This window comes from Dendrobates tinctorius, unplaced genomic scaffold (assembly GCF_039654945.1).
Source record: "Dendrobates tinctorius isolate UK_male_01 unplaced genomic scaffold, ASM3965494v1 ptg000154l, whole genome shotgun sequence".
Lineage (NCBI taxonomy): Eukaryota > Metazoa > Chordata > Amphibia > Anura > Dendrobatidae > Dendrobates > Dendrobates tinctorius.
The window spans coordinates 4734389-4751126 of NW_027361821.1; the positions used below are offsets into that span (position 1 = coordinate 4734389).

General features: G+C 40.7%; 1 protein-coding gene across 3 annotated transcripts in view; it reads left to right on the plus strand.

Annotated features, from left to right (window-relative positions):
- Positions 1-8521, plus strand: part of TMEM255A (transmembrane protein 255A) — a 120058-nt gene extending 111537 nt beyond the window's left edge. For all 3 annotated transcript variants that reach the window (XM_073547596.1, XM_073547599.1, XM_073547597.1), the window contains 3 exons: positions 217-376; positions 676-819; positions 7653-8521. In XM_073547596.1, the coding sequence (XP_073403697.1) occupies positions 217-376; positions 676-819; positions 7653-7814 (466 nt within the window). In that variant the 3' untranslated portion in view covers positions 7815-8521. The remainder of the gene's footprint in view (positions 1-216; positions 377-675; positions 820-7652) is intronic.
- The last annotated feature ends 8217 nt before the right edge of the window (positions 8522-16738 follow it).

Here is a 16738-nt window from a genome sequence, read left to right on the forward strand (position 1 = left end):
TTAGCAGGTTGTTTTTACTGGGGGTTTGTACGTCTTCTTCCTGTATTATATTGACCATTCATAAGCAAGCCGCAACACACAGGGATAAGAAGTGCCTTTCCAGCCATTAGCACACTACATGCGAACCCCCCCCCCCCCCAAAACTTGACCCCCTGTCATAGCTTGAACCTATTTTAATAACCTGATGATTACAATCCTGTTTTCTTACATTTATAGGACTGGAATTTCAGGTCTGTACTATGAATATATTGATGTTAAAAGCTGCCAAGATGTTATACATCTGTACCACTTACTTTGGTCGGTAACTATACTGAACATTGTGGGCCTGTTCCTGGGGATTATAACCGCTGCAATACTTGGTGGATTCAAAGATATGGTAAGAGATTATTTCCATATTGTTTTATTCTTGCTTGTAGTAATTTCACAAGTGGAGATCAGTGGTTTCTGGCATTGGTCCATCTATGGTGGAAATATGTTGTTAATTTTGACAAGAATCTCTATGGTCCATACAAATGATTAGATTTCTGTGTAAAACTGAAGCGTACAAATTAATGCAAGTGATGACTTGAGTTTGTGTAGTCTCTTGGAAGAAGTAATTAGTATTTTTTTTTGCACAAGATCAGAGATATCTTTCCTATACTTTAGTATAAAGTTTTTACATGTTTATGTTGACAGAATCCTACTATTCCTGCCATTAGTTGTATTGTGGAGACCCCACGTCCTACTGTACAGTACAACACAAGACCACCAGTGCCGTCCTACAATACCTACTATCACAGCACTCCACATCTGCCACCTTACACTGCCTACGACTTACAGGTATTTGAAACAGAAGGGGATTTTTATTTATTAGTGGGCAGAATTGTAATGTCATGTTTTAAGATTATATTTAAGTGAAGATATGTGTGCTAAATTATGTGTAAGAATACAGAGTGGCCATTGTATCTGCACCCCGGCCCTGACTGACAGCCTGCCCCAATGCAGTGCCAGTCAGGGCCGGGGGTGCGGTAAGAGTCGCCACTCTGTATACCTAGATCTGTGACTGAACCGTGCCCCCAACCTTGACCGTCAGCCGGCCCCAGTGCGTAGCCAGCATCAGTCAGGGCCGGGGGTGCTGTTACAGTCACAGGGGTGGTGCCGGTGCTGGTTCAGTCGCTGGGCTGAGAATACAGAGCGGCTGCCCCCGTGACTGAAACTGGAACGCTGTTGAGTAGTTCATTTTCTCCTCCGGGCATTCGGCCAGCCTAATAACACTATCCATCTGCAGCTTAACCCCATAGCTGCAGGTTAATAGCGGTTTTTATGGTGACAGGTTCCCTTTAAAGCCTGGTTTGATGCCATTTCTGGAAGAATAAAATATCAATGTAGTTTTTAATCTTGGGAGTTCCTTTGACTTTTGTCTTCGTAAGCCCCCCTTTACCAGAAGAACACCATCCAATTTATTTGAATTGTGATGTGTTGCTGTTCTGCTTCTCACACATTGTCTGGTTGGAATCATGTACAGTCATGGCCAAAAGTGTTGGCTCCCTTGAAATTGTTCCAGAAAATAAAGTTTTTTTTTCTTGAAAATTATTGTAATTACACATATTTTTGTTATACACAAGCTTATTCCCTGTGTGTGTATAGGAACAACACAAAAATACAAAGAAAAAGGCAAATTGGACATGTCAAACAAAAGTCCAAAAATGGGTCAGATAAAATTGTTGGCACACAGAATGTAATATTTGGTTGCACTCCCTTTGGAATAAATAGCTACAATCAATCGCTTCCTATAACCATCAACAAGCGTCTTACACCTCTCAACTGGCTGGAATTTTGGACCACTTTTCTTTTGCAAACTGCTCCAGGTCTCTCATATTTGAAGTGTGTCTTCTCTCAACAGCAATTTCAAGATCTCTCCACAGGTGTTCAATGCAATTTAGATCAAGACTCACTGATGGCCACTTCAGAGCTCTCCAGGGCTCTGTTTCCGTCCATTTCTGGGAGGATAATTGAAGTATGTTTGGGGTCATTGTCCTACTGGGCTAGGACACAAACTCAGCTTTCTAACACTGGACACTACATTGTGAGCCAAAATTCTTTGGTAATCTTCATATTTCAAGATGCCTTGCACACAGTCAAGGCACCCATTTCCAGAGACAGCCAAACAACCCCAAAACATCATTGAACCTCCACCATATTTAACTGTAGGTACTGTGTTCTGTTCTTTGTAGGCCTCATTCAATTTTTGGTAAACAGGAGAGTGATGTTCTTTACCAAAAAGCTCTATCTTGGTCTCATAAGACACTTTCCCATAAGGATTTTGGCTTACTCGCATACATTTTGTCAAACTGCAGTCTAGCTTTTTTTTATATCTCTATGTCAGTAGTGAGGTCCTCCTGGGTCTCCTGCCATAGTGTTTAATTTGATTCAAATGTCAAAGCATAATTCATGCTGACACTGATGTACCCTGAGCCTGCAGGACAGCTTGAATTTCTTTGGGACTTGATTGGGGCCGCTTATCCACCATATGGACTATCCTGTGTTGAAACCTTTCATCAATTGTTCTCTGCTGTCCACATCCAGGGAGACTAGCTACAGTACAATGGGTTGTAAACTTCTTGATTTTATTGCACACCGTGGACAAAGGAACATCAAATCCCTGGAGATGGACTTGTAACCTTGAAATTGTTGATAATTGTTCAACAATTTTGGTTCTCAAGTCCACAGGCAGTTTTGTTCTCTTTCTGTTCTCCTTGCTTAGTGTAGAACGCACAGACACACAATGCAAAGACTGAGACAATTTGTTCCCTCTTCATCTGGTTTCAGGTGTGATTTTCATATTTCCCTCACCTGTTACTTACCACAAGTGAGTTTGAACGAGCATCACATGCTTGAAAAAAGTTGTTTGCCCACAATTTTGGAAAGGTGCCAACAAGTTTATCCTACCCATTTTGGGGGTTTGTGTGAAATTATGTCCAATTTGCCTTTTTTTTTCCTGTTTTTTTTTGTGTTGTTCCAATGCACACAAAGGAAATAAACATGTGTATAACAAAACATGTGTAATTGTAATAATTTTCAGGGAAAAATTTTCTGAAACAATTTCAAGGTTGCACACACTTTCAGCCATGACTGTATGAGATCGGCTAACAGGACTACGGTCTATTTATTGTAGAGGGCAATACAGGTGACATGTCTCATTATACCAATAACATGGATAAAGCATCAACCTTCAAACAAAGCCATGTTTTGCAAAAAAAAAAAGTTTTTAATGTATTTCTATTTATTACCGTATACTTAGTCATAAATCGTCTTGTAAAATTTCAGAACATTCTACATTTTTGTGCCTCTATTACATTTATATTTTTTCTAAGACATTTGAGTTCTTTGCAGGATGAGTTTTTTCCTTTTAATTGATGCATGTCTGGGTTCTTGCCATTTTTTTTAAAGCTTTTTATATTTCTAATTGTTCATTGAACCAGTGGAAATTATAAAAGCAAATAAAATGAGGACATACTGTAGGGCCTCATGATGCGACAATGATCCTATCCTGATCACTTTTCTCACCTAGCATCTGTATGCTATGCGAGTGTGCATTTTTTTCTCTCACCTAGTATCTGTATGATAAGCGTATGCCATGCGTTTTTAAAATCCGCTTTTACATACAGTAATTCTGTCATTTAAAGCTAGTTTGCAAACTAATAAAACAATCTTGTATACATATATAGAAATATGTCAGTGAGATACCGTATATAATTAGTGCAGTGCATGTGTAGTTTACTGTACATATATTTAGGTAATAACTAAAGAATAAAAAAAAAAATTGCGTGGGGTCCCTCCATATTATTCTTAGCCAGCTGAGGGAAAACTGACAGCTGGGGGCTGATGTTTATAGTCTGGGAATGGGGCAATAAACACGGACCTTACCAGCCTATTAATATCTGCTCAAAGCTGTCTACTTAGCCTTTATTGGTTATTCATAAGGGATGTCCCCCCAAAAAAATGATGTGTGGTTCCCCCTATTTTTTAATAACCAGCAAGGGCTAGGCAGACAGGTGCAGGCTGATATTAATAGGCTAGGAAGGGGCCATGGATATTGGCCCACACCTAGACTAATAACATCCGTCCGTCCGTCCTTGGCAACCGCAGAAATAGCGCATTGTTTAGATGTGCCAAATCAGGCACTTAGCCTCGCTCTTCCCACTTGCCCTGGTGCTGCGGCAAGTGGAGTAATAGGGTTGGGGTTGATGTCAGCATTGTATTGTCAGCTGACCTGAAGCCCAATGTTTAGTAATGGAGAGGCGTTTATAAGACACCACCATTACTAAACCCATAGTCATATTGTAAAAGAGACACAGCCAGAAAAAAAATCCTTTAATTGAAAGAGAGACACAGACTCCTTAATTTGAAATTAATATTTACCCCTTTTTTTTACCCATTTATCAATGTAAATTAAAAAATAATAAACCATCATATTCTTCATCTGTCCGTCGAGAATTCAGTTGTCTTACAAAGAACTCCAGCTCTGCTACATCCGGATGGTTTGTTGAGCCGAGGCATGATGTGACCGCTCAGGACTCCAGCTGGAACATACTAGACAGGAGCGTAATTACACTCCTGCAGTGTACAGCACTGACGTGAGAAACGTCACCGGAGTTCATAGATGGTGAACCCCGGTCACCTCACTGATGTCACTGGTCGCTGCTTGAGAAAGTTCTCAACAAAGATGTGCTAGGGCTTATTTTTGGGGGATATCTTATATTCCATGAACAACAATTCCCAAAAGAAAATATGTTAACAAAATTTAGATAAAATACAATTTATAGAAAAATGCTAATTAAAATATAAATATATCAATTAGCCAGTAGATGAAACAACATAACGAATAACTAGGGAACGGTATGAACATATAAATTATCGTAGTAACCCTGAGTGGAGCAATCATCAAGTAAGACCTACAATTTCCAAAAATCATTTTCCCTAACATGAATATAACAAATAGCTGTGGTATCAATTCCTTTTGGAAACTGGAGCCATCTACTGGCTAAGGCTAGTTTCACATTAGTGTTTTTTAGCGCAGCGCTTCGTGCGCAATAGAAACGCATGCAAAAACCGCATCATGCGTTTTGCATGCGTTTGCTTTTTTTAGGCGCAGACGTTTTAACCAGTTTCTGGCCATGTTAACTCTTAAAATGAATGCGATTTTAAACGCAGGCGTGCGCATGTACATAGACTGTAATGTGATTTTTTTTGTCGCATTCCGTGTGCATGCATTTTTTTGACACCAAAAATGCAACAGGTTGCGTCCGGCGTGCCTAGGCGCACACTACAAAAAACGCATGCGCACGAAAACGCATACAAACGCTAGACCATGCGCCCCCATGTTAAACATAGGGGAGCATGGCGCATGCGCATGGACGCGCAATATACACTGCGCTAAAAAACACTAGTGTGAAACCAGCCTAATTGATATTTTTATTTTAATTTGCATTTTTCAATAATTTGTATTTTCTCGAAACTGTTAATTTTGTTAATCCTATTACCAGTTCAGTTGTACATTTTCTTATCTGATCTGCTGTTGTCATGGTGCAGAACCATATATGCCAGTCATATAGTGGTGGGTATATACAGTATCAACTATGGTTTTAATTGCCTACTTAAATTTACAATTATTATGTTCTATGTACTTGGATTGATTGCTAATATTGGTTTACCGCCAAAAGAATCGCACTCACCAAACAATTATGGTAGAGTTGGCAAGTGGATGGGCTCTCATATCTACATGCATATTTAGGCCCCGTTGACCGGAAGCAGAAAGAACGGTTGCTCTCGGGAGCGGGGTGATACTGGTAGCTGATCTGTGTATGGGACCTGCGATGCAATGCAGCTGGAGCGAGGAGGGACCTGACAGTGATGCAAGTCTGTGTAGAAGTTGGAAAAAAAGTGGGGGTAAATCTGCGCTGCCAACGGTGTATCGAATGCAGAGAGAGAACGTAGAAATTCAAAGGCGGTTTTTATTTGATGTGTTTCGAAGCACATCTGCTTCTTCTTTAGGACAAACCACAGAGATAAAAGTACAGCTCACGAGATGTGAGTGTAAGTAGACAAATAATTTTGGGAAATTCAGTGTATAGGACAACAAAAGAAGGGAAAGAATAGTATAATAGAAATTAAATGTATTCAAGAGAAATTGATTTCAAAGGGATTGAAAAATATATTTGTAAATATTAAAATAGAGAAAAGGAAAGGAACATGGGATCGAACCCATTTTATGATCACTGGTTGCAAATAATAGACATAACTGGTGATCTAGAGGCGTGAGCTTGGATACGTGTCAATGACGAGAAGAAAAAAAAAGGAAAAAATAGTGTGCGTTGTGAAAAGCGCATCATTATTGAACCAATAGAGTGAATTAAAAAGCTTTAATGTCGGGTTCTCTGTAAGATAAAAAAAAAAAAAGTCTGAGTTAATTAAGAGGTGATCTTTGCGGAGTGAATAATTGCTGTGCAAAGGTATAACAGTCCAAGCTCATAGGCTGAACGTGTTCTGCATTGGCCGTTGGCAGCGGGGATTCACCCCCACTTTTCTCCAGCTTCTACATGATACACCATTGTGGCTCTGCAGTGACCTGTACCTTTCCAAATGAACACAGGGGTTGTGACTTTCATCCCCCCAGGTGAGCAATTCCTCTGCCTTTGATCTTTTTTTTAAACCCCGATAAGACCCTCTTGCGCTCTTTATCTTTCCAGATTCCTTTATAATTGCAGATCTGTGTGAGAGCCCATCCACCATTGGCACTTGCCAACTCTCAGGGTTTTTCAACTCTGAAAAATCCTGCTAGTGCTTATTTACGGGGTAGTAGGTCTTATTTTTGGGGAAAATAGGCCTCCGACAGTACTGTAACCCAACATCCCACTAGCTCTACTCCTGCCACTGATAAACCGGAGGAGCTGATGGAATCCGCAAGATCGACGTATCGAAAATGAATGTTATGGAACACCGGCCATGACTTCCAGTTTAAATGTCTGATAGTTATGGGCCCCTCCTATGGAATTTTAAGAATGCTGGGGATCTGGTCTTTCCCATTTATTTTCCACCAGAATGTGACGGCTGACAGCTGCCACATCAGACTGAATGGGGGGAGCAGTGTAGATATTTTCCGTAGTATTAGGGTGTGACTACAAAACTATATGAACAGGGCACAATTGGAAAGATCCAGTCCAGGCTTGTAGAGATAGGGACTGGATCGGAGCTCCAATGTAATTGTAACGTGACAGACAAATGACAACTTCCTATTGTTGAATTAGAAAATAGAATTTTTCAGCACTTGGATTCTAATCTTTGTCCTTTGGGATACATAATTACCCTGTCAAACCTCTTTCCCTTTGTTTTATTTTTTCTTATCCTATTTCCTCCTGCTTAAAACTAGATTATGAAAGAGAATAATTATTTTCCGAGACCACAAAAGCTTGTGATGGACTTTAATATTAAGAATTAAAAAGGGCAACAAGTCCATATTTTCTATTATTTATATTATGATGAACACGCTTTAAAAAAAAAAAATAAAAGCAAGCCTCACAAATATACTGTACAGGATTGTCTAAGTAGTAGGTAAAAGTGCAGTAAGTACATTTATTTTTTGGTAAAGTAACCCTAACACATTTGTTCTTCAGCATTCCAATGTGTTTCCGGCTTCTACACCCTCTGGCTTATCAGACGACCCGAACTCAACCTCACAGTCCGGTCCCAGTTTCATGTGGCCATCCAGTGCTCCACCTCGCTACTCTCCACCTTATTTCCCGCCAGATGAAAAGCCTCCACCATACACGCCATGATCTGTATCGGCAGAGATCTCCACCTCCTGCTACAAAATGCAGGCCAAAAGTCGTCCAAACAACATGAAGTTTTATATATTTATGGAATAAATGTAAGATTTCAGTGTGGAATGGACAACTGTGTAAATTCTAAGTGTACATACGTGTGCAAGATGCCTCAGACACAACACTGACTTCTCAACTTCTGCCAAATTGAAATGCACATTGTCTGCTTTATATTGATGTGCCGAAAAAAGGGAAAAGATAAGTTAATGGTGCATTGATTTCATTGTTGCACTAGCTTTTGGGTTTCATTTTTTTGTGTGCAAGTGTATACTTTCTTTACTATGTATAGTGATTCACAGTTTTTCCATGGCCACTGTGTGAAAATATCATGCCTGGGCAACCTCACCGACTCAACTTGCCTTTGGATCACGCTTTCTCCTTGTGTAAGTGAACGCAAAAGACACTGCGGGGAGATGAGATTGTCGAAGCTTTAGTGCTCAATATAAATGGATCAAGTGTAGATGAGAAACTCTAGGAGTACTTCATTAGCAAAATAGAAGTTAATGTAAACTTCCGTAGAGGAGATGCTGTTTACATCGCAATCCGGTGAGAGTGAAGAGAACGGGCAAAGTCTCGTTTTATCATGCAACATTGGTGCCTCTTAACTATAAGTTTGTGAAGATCTCACTATGTAACATAAAATAAAGTCTGATGTGCAGCAATACTGTAGTTACCGGCGATATGGTATTATTCCGACAGCGGGATCAAGCACAGTAAGAAAGGACAAAGTCAGTGTAAAATCACGTGCAAGCAAATGAAGTCTGACGTTACACATTATAGTGGACCAACCAAACCTAGATCTAAATACAAGTGCCTCTGGTTCTGCGTCTATGTTGATTCTCCAGGATTAAAAAAATATTCTAATTCTAGAATTTATTTTTTAGTTAATAACATTATTCATTTCTGTCCATGGCTGAAGAAACTTCTCTTTGTCTCTCTGCTTCTGCCCATTCCTCACATGTCCATTGACTTATACTGGCAACAGATGTAACCTGATCACTAAGTGAAGACAAATTTCAGGACATTTTTAGAGTGAATGATGAGTGCAGGGTATGGGGGAGAGAGAAAGTGATTGATAAGTAGGGAGACTTATTTTATTAAATATATTACAAAGATTATTTGTACATGTACTTAGATTGAAAAAAAAAAAGTGTAGTTACTATTGAAGATTCACATATACTTGATATCAAAATCTCAAATTTTGGATGGTTGCTGGTTTATATTTATTTAGATGTGCAGTGTACTGGTACTTCACCAAAGTAAGTATAGTGGGCTTAATCAATCCACACTGTATCCAGGGTGTTTGGCGGCTCAGTTTTGGGACTGATAATTACCATGAGTAGCTGGAGAACACTTTTTTGGAGCCAGAACAATATCTGTGGCAAATGGTTAAAGTGTAACTACGCTTTCAGGTAACTTTTCTGAATAAGATGTCGTGACCAGAAAAAAAAAAGTTTAATTCTTTGATTTAAAGTGAACCTGTGAGCAGGATTTTGCTAAGTAAACTACAGACACTCATGTTGCCACTGTTACACAGATTAAAATGATACCTGGGGTGAAGAAATCAGTCTTGTGGTTCTTGTGTAATCAGTGTTAGACGTTTTTAGTTTGTTATGTCCGTGCTCTGGGACAAGACCGCAGGCAGAGTCTCATCTTATTGCTCTAAGCCAGAGAAACGAAGGAAAGACCTGCCCACAGGCCGCCACTAAGCACAGTCTGTCTCTCTGATGAAGAACATGTTTTCTTCACCCCAGGTATCACTTTAATCAGTGTAACAGCCCCAACCTGACAGTACCTGTATTTTACTTAGCAAAATCCTTCTGACAGGTTCGCTTTAACCCAACCTTAAAAGGATCTCCCCACTAAATAGATGAATACAATTAGTGGGAAAACCCCTTTAATGCCAACTTTAATTTTCATGGCCAAACTTTTAAAGAGTAACTGTTTTTATTATTTTCATAAATCAATAGTATACATGAATATAAGATCAAAGTGCTTATTTTTCAACATGTGGATATTAATAGGAAAAAAAAAAGCGCTCATAAATTGTGCCCTCACTTAGCATACTGTGTGGAGGACACAAAATGTATAGAAAGTAATGGTAAATCCAACTGCTGCCAATCCGGTAGGAATAGAAGGATCCACCTTGCCTATGAGTATTGAGAAGGAATTCCAAGGGACATAAGACGTTACGGGTGCACAGCTTGTGTAAAATGATCCAAGGGACAAAGAATTTTGGCCTAAATCTTTGTGATGTATAAACTATGCATTTCAGCACTCAAAAATGCATAGTTTCATACATCACAAAAGAGGTTAAGCGTGAAAATCTTTGTCCCATGGGGCATTCTATACCAGCAGGGCAGCCGGACCGTCTTATCTCCATTGGAATTAATACTTCTTTTTCTACTGGGTTGATTATATCAATTTATGGGTAAATCTGTAATCAGTAAAGACAGATTGTCCCATCCCTGAGAGAAGATGGCAGTTGGTGCCCATAAAGTTCTATAAAGAGTAACTATCGTTTCAGGAGAAACTGCAGAATGTCTGGGTATGCTGCTCTTTCCCTCTTCATAAATTGTTAAAAGCACCAACCATCATCTATCAGTAATGTGAAAATCTGTACACAACTTTTACCCCCATGTATTGAGAGTGAACGATCAAGAGAAAAAAAATATTTAGCATATAAGATATATTACAAAGTTGCTTATCTTTGCTTGTACTATTGATTTATTAAAAAAAAAAAAAAAAAAAAAAAAGTTTAATTATTCTTTGATTTAAAGCAAACCTATCAGCATGATTTTCCATGTTTGCCTGCAATATTGTATGGACCGCCAACATTACAGACTGCGGTATAGAACCTTTGGGAGTCAGAAATCTATATACGAGAGAATGAAAAGGCTTGCAATATACTAATTTATCCCAAATTACTCAGAGAATGTGTCACTTAGACTTGATGCATTCTGTTGCCATCAAGAAGCAGCCGAAGTGTGGGCACGGATATCGAACAGTTCTGAGACTGTCACATCCGGAGGAGGTTAGTGAGCACCCACAGCTCTCTTTCCTCTGGATGCCGATGAGGGGGTCATACAAGCAGACGCTGACTGGCCACAAGGATTGCGTGACATTGTTATGCAAGCCCTTGTAAAGTCAGAGCAATGGAATGGCACAAGGCACCAAAGGAGAGTACAGGTGTTATTATTTCACTTGGAGGTGGAAAACCATGATTGAGAAGAGGTTGTCCCGAGTAGTGGACAACCCCTTTAACTCACTCACATCATGAACACGTGCTTATTGACCGGTTCCAATGAAATCCTGTTACACAAGTCAGATTGAAAAACTGTTTATTGGTTTGCCATAGAAAGCTCTAAAGTCTAAAGGCTCAAGTATCAGTTAGTGAAAAGTAGCACAAGACTTTAAAAATAAACAAAAAAGTTAAGTAAAAGCTGTACAAGTAATATATACATAAGACGGGTACAAAAAAATGATTTTGGAATAAGATCATTGAAGAGTAAAGGACATACAACCAAACTTCTTAGAGACAGACATATGCATTCCATGATGCGCAGTGACAACAGAATACGCTAACAGGTTATGTTGACACCGGTTTCTTTCTGTACATATGAGACTGGAATGCTATCTGAAAAGTAATATATGTGCCAGGGCTCAGGAAGTAAAGACTTCAATCTTAGAACTGTAACCTCAATATACAAGAGAGACATCTAGCAAGTAGGGGGGAATAATAATGTGCCGAGCTTAACGGACTTGTAGCGGTTTTTCTTGGTCTAAATAAATACTGAAAGAATGGGTTGCATAATTTAGTAGCATGCGGTTTCTCCAGGAACTCACAAGTTAAATATTTCTTAATATTCATAGTATTTGTTTCATTGAAACCCTTCCATACACCCAAAACCAAAGATTTGTTACATAAGCACCAAATAGGACATGTCTCCTGGTCTCATGCTATTCAGGACCACTATTAAAACTTCCCATCTTATTTACTGGTTTTACAGCTTAAACTATTTTTTTTCCTTAAAAAAAAACAAAAAAAAAAACATTTCCATGTAAAATATGCTTAAAGTGAACTGATGAATCAATAAAACGTTTAACCTTTCTGGCATACCCAATCCATATGCTGGACATGTATGTGTATGACGCTTAGTATTGGGTATAAGCGTCATAGGAGCTGGCAATCAGCCGATCGGCACCCAAGGCTACAGCTTGTTACAGTGAACGGTGAGAGCAGTCATTGAAACCTAGTTCAAGTGCTCATTGGTGCTTCGGCTGTTGTGAGACTACAGATACCAGAATGGCCAGCACTTGGTTTAGAGTTAGTGATCTAACAATCCTTGCAATTCTCTACATTAAGCCCTGCCACAGCAAATTCAGGGTTCTTAAATTTTTACATATAAAAGATGTAGGAAGTTGACCATGGCGTGACTTATTAGTATGAAGGACTACCGCCCAGAGAGTCAGGAGCATCTCCAATTAAATAAGTGCACGTACTATTATTCCAAGACGTCTCTGCCTGCACAGCGTTGCACCGAGCTTCTGGCCGGTGATACCTCACCTCCCGGAAGGCATTCCGTCCTGGGCACCCTCCTGGGTAAGTACTGCTTTCTTGCAGGTTCCCACAAAGACAGGAAACCAAACTGATGCGGAGGAGAGGTACCACCTTTTTATTCAGTAGGTTTCCTGTCCTTGAGCAGATACCCTCTCTCAGGTGCTGCTGTCATGGGAGAAGGGAAAAAAAGTGTGCTCAAATCACAACCCTGTAAATGTGAAGTTTTAGCTTTAATTTCCCTCCCGTAACCCATTTCTCCGTCATACTACTTGGGCTACCTCTCATCAGTTCTCTATTAGAAGGCATTTATACAGCTGTTATCCCATGTCTTAGCTTATATATACAGATACCTGCACCTAGTCTTTGTACAATGTTCAGCATCCACAATAGTATCATCACACATAAAAAACAAGTATCACTAGTTTAACCAAATCTTCATTATAAAAGAGAAAAGGCCATAGTAATTTGCCTATCGACACTACGCTAACTACAAAAAGCCCACAATCCTGCTCAGGTCATTTACACAAGCCTGGCATCAGTGCGCAACTGCTTCTCCACGTTCTGAAAAAAAAAAAAAAAAAAAATGGCTGGCCCACAGTGAGCAAAATAACACAGACGGAGACTAAAGGAAACCCAGTGTAAAGGTGATGTAAGGAGAAAATCAAATGTAGAAAAATAATTTACATCTGTAAAATCCAGTGGGAAACAATATATATGCTAGAACAGCTCCAATATGAGAGGGCATCCTGTAACAACGTTGTAAAACTCTGCTGAAATTCTCAGGAAGTGTGATTTAGTCTGTCCTCTGCCTTTTTTGCCTGGGTGAAATGGAGCGACAAGTATTCATTAATTGTATGTGAATTAATAATGTGTGAAAAATACAACTGGAGGGGTGAAAAAAGATGAAAAGTGCTCAGAAACTTTCATGGGCAAAATTAAGTGACTTCTCTTTCCATTTTATTACAGCTACGTTTGGCAATGTTATGTTGACAAGCAGCTGCTGTGTTGGATCAAGTCACAATACAAACTGCTCTAAAGGCCCTTTTACATTTAGCGATGCACCAGCGATCCAACCAGCGATCCGACCCGGTCAGGATCGCTGGTGCATCGCTAAATGATCGCTAGTGAGCTTTCATACAGAAAGATCTCACAGCGACGCAGCGCACGATACTTACCATTCACACACAGCGATCCTGCGTCCTCCCGCCCGCCTCCACACATCGCTGGACGTCACAGCAGGAAGTCCCAGCAGGAAGCGCCCGACGAGAAATGGAGCCGGACATTCTCGCGCGATCAGCGATGGACAGCGGGGGAGCCGGTCGCTGGTAAGTATCACACATAGCGATATCGCTAGCAATATCGCTATAACGTCACAAAACCGGTGACGTTATAGCGATATTGCTAGCGATATCGCTTAGTGTAAAACCCCCTTTAGACCAGATGAGGCTGGTGCATTTAAACTCCTTATCAGAATGACTGTATAACCCCCAATATTAACATGGGAATTTTATCAATCCAAACATAGCATTATTAAATAGCTGGTGAGCAGTGATGAGTAAGTGTATTCAGTCTGCTCCCACACAGCCTGAAAGGCAGCTTGTACTGAGCTGTGAGAGATTAGCATGGAAGAGGGACACTGAGCAGTAGAAAAATCAGGCTAAGGCCGGGGTCACCCTTGCGAGAAACTCGCACGAATCTCGCGTCTCATTACCCGGCATTGCCGCTGGCACTCGGGACCGGAGCGCTCAGCTGCATAAATACATGCCGCCGCATGCTCCGGTCCCGAGTGCCAGGGGCAATGCCGGGTATTGAGATGCGAGACTCGTGCGAGTTTCTCGCAAGTGTGAAACTTCCATAAAGGATTATACACCCTTTGCAATTGAGATTTTAAAAGTACGTACAGCAGCCGCCTCATCAGGTCGAAAAATTCTACAAAAATGGGTTGTCCCCACCTGCAGTTTGTGAAATATTATAAAAAAAAAAAAAAGCGCTCTACTCACCTGTACCATGTCCACTGTCGAGTCTCTGCCTCTGTCACAGGCACTGATGTCCCGTCAACAGCGCAGTCAATCACAGAGCTCATAGACTGTGCTGTTGACATGACATTAGTGCCAGACACTCAGATCATCTGCAGCAACTCACCAGTGAACCCAGGGAAGGAGAGTGCAGTTTTTTTTTTTTTTTTTTTTTAACAAACTGCAGCAGGTGGCTGAACATTATATTAAAGAGAACAACCCCTTTAATATTGTATGCAGTGAGTATTGTGGAATCTGGTGACTATTCTGTGGGCCGCTGTGAGTAAAGACATAATTTGGGCAAATTTTACTGCAGTCATCATATAACCCTAGCCTAACTACCAAGTTCTGTTCTTCGCTACACCAATACACCCTTGAGACTATGTACCCATATTGCAGAAATGCTGCGGAAATTTCCGCAACACTTCCGAACTCCTGCCGCTTGTAAAACGCATGCGAATTCGCACGAGTTTTTCCCATGGAAAACAAGCGTTTTTCGCTTGCGGAATGCTTGCGAATTCCAAGTGACATCGCTTGGAAATAGGATGTTAAAAAAAAAAAAATATTCTCACCTTCCGATGGCCCCCGATCTACTCTGCGGCGCTCCCAGCATCTTCCAGTCACAGTAATGCTTTGCGCGAAGGACCAGTGATGACGACACACTCGCGAAAGCGCAAAAGCATTACTGGGACCGGAAGATGCTGGGAGCGTGGTGAGAGGCGGGAACGACTCCGGGGGCCGCCGGAGGGTGAGTATATTACTATTTTTTATTTTTCATAGGATTATGGTACCCAGGGCCTGGAGGAGAGTCTCCTCTCCTCCAGACCCTGGGTACCATCTGCACGAGACGCTCACTTTACGCATGGTGGGCATAGCCACATGCGTAAAGTGAACGTTTCACTGCAATCCTATGGGTGCGGAATCGCCACGGTTTCACAAAAAGAATGGGCATGCTGCAGATTTTTCCGCTAGCGGAAAAATCTGCAGCATTAGCACAGCATTGCATGGGATGCGTTTTTTTTTGCGTTTTCGCGGCCATTCTGCAGCGGAAAAACGCAGCGAAAACCAAAGAAAACGCAATGTGTGCAAACAGCCTGAGGCTTGTGCAGATACACGAGTAATAATTCTTGCATGTTGGTTACAGTGTTTTTCTTACAAATATAAGCTACAAGGCATTGTATCTTAATGTACCACGAAAATCACAATTTATACCTTCTTACAGTAAATGTGATACAAGAGTACATGTTGAGGTTTATTTTTTCAGAGACATTTAAAAAATAAAACCACTTAACCATTATTGTAACTTAAAAAATGAAACTCATATCAGCAGGTCTTTAAAGTTCAAAGGAAAACTTTCAGCTGACTCCTGCTGTCTGAACCAAGGGAAGAGAGAGTCAAAGTCCGGCAGCATTTGTTACCCTGAAATGTTGCAGCGTTTCATACAAAACATACTTTGAAGAGCCGGTCGGACTATGCGCCTTGTATGATTACATGCAGCATATAAATTGCATTTATATGCTGCATGTGTACCAACTCAAACCAAGCTCAATTTTTGTGTTTTGCCTTGTATGATTAGTCTGAGATTGGCAGCTACTCCCCAACCCCACTCCAAATGACTGACAGGTCTCTCCCTAAACACACAGCTAGAACGAGACCTCATGGAGAGCAGGGTGAGGAGAAGCTGCTTGGGACTGGACTTGGACTAGTAATCCAAGACAGTCCCCGGTCAAAACTATAAATGTTCTCTGCAAAATTGTAAAGTAAAACGTACACGGATGCAATAATGCAGTCAGACTCAGACTTATGCTGTGTGGTCTGGGCAGCGGGAATTGCCTGACAGGTTCCCTTTGAAAGGATTTACTAGAATCACAACATTGCAGGGAATCATTTCTCAGAAGAATCCATCCCCTAAGTTGTTTATATGATCCTGTTGTTCTTTGACAGATAATGTCATCCACACATCTACCGATACAATCTGTTGCTCCCCCACTGAAAAAGTTACTGTTTTATTTCACATGTAAAAAGGGCTTAAGAGCTCTGGGTGTGTCAAAGAACTTTTCAAGTCTCTATTCCATGCCCAACCCCATATTCCTAGATTTGGTCAAGCCAGTGGGCTGTCTGTCAAGAGGAGGAAGGTGGAGATGGAGGGGTGGGTGACCCATAGTCAGAGAGGTAGAGGCTAGGGAAGAGTTTGATCAGGCCCAAAGCACTTAAGCCTCATTTGCATATGAATCAAAGCAGCAATTTTTCAGTCCAGGTAAAGCAGATTGCATAAGAAAAGGTGTGGATGCCAACATCACCAT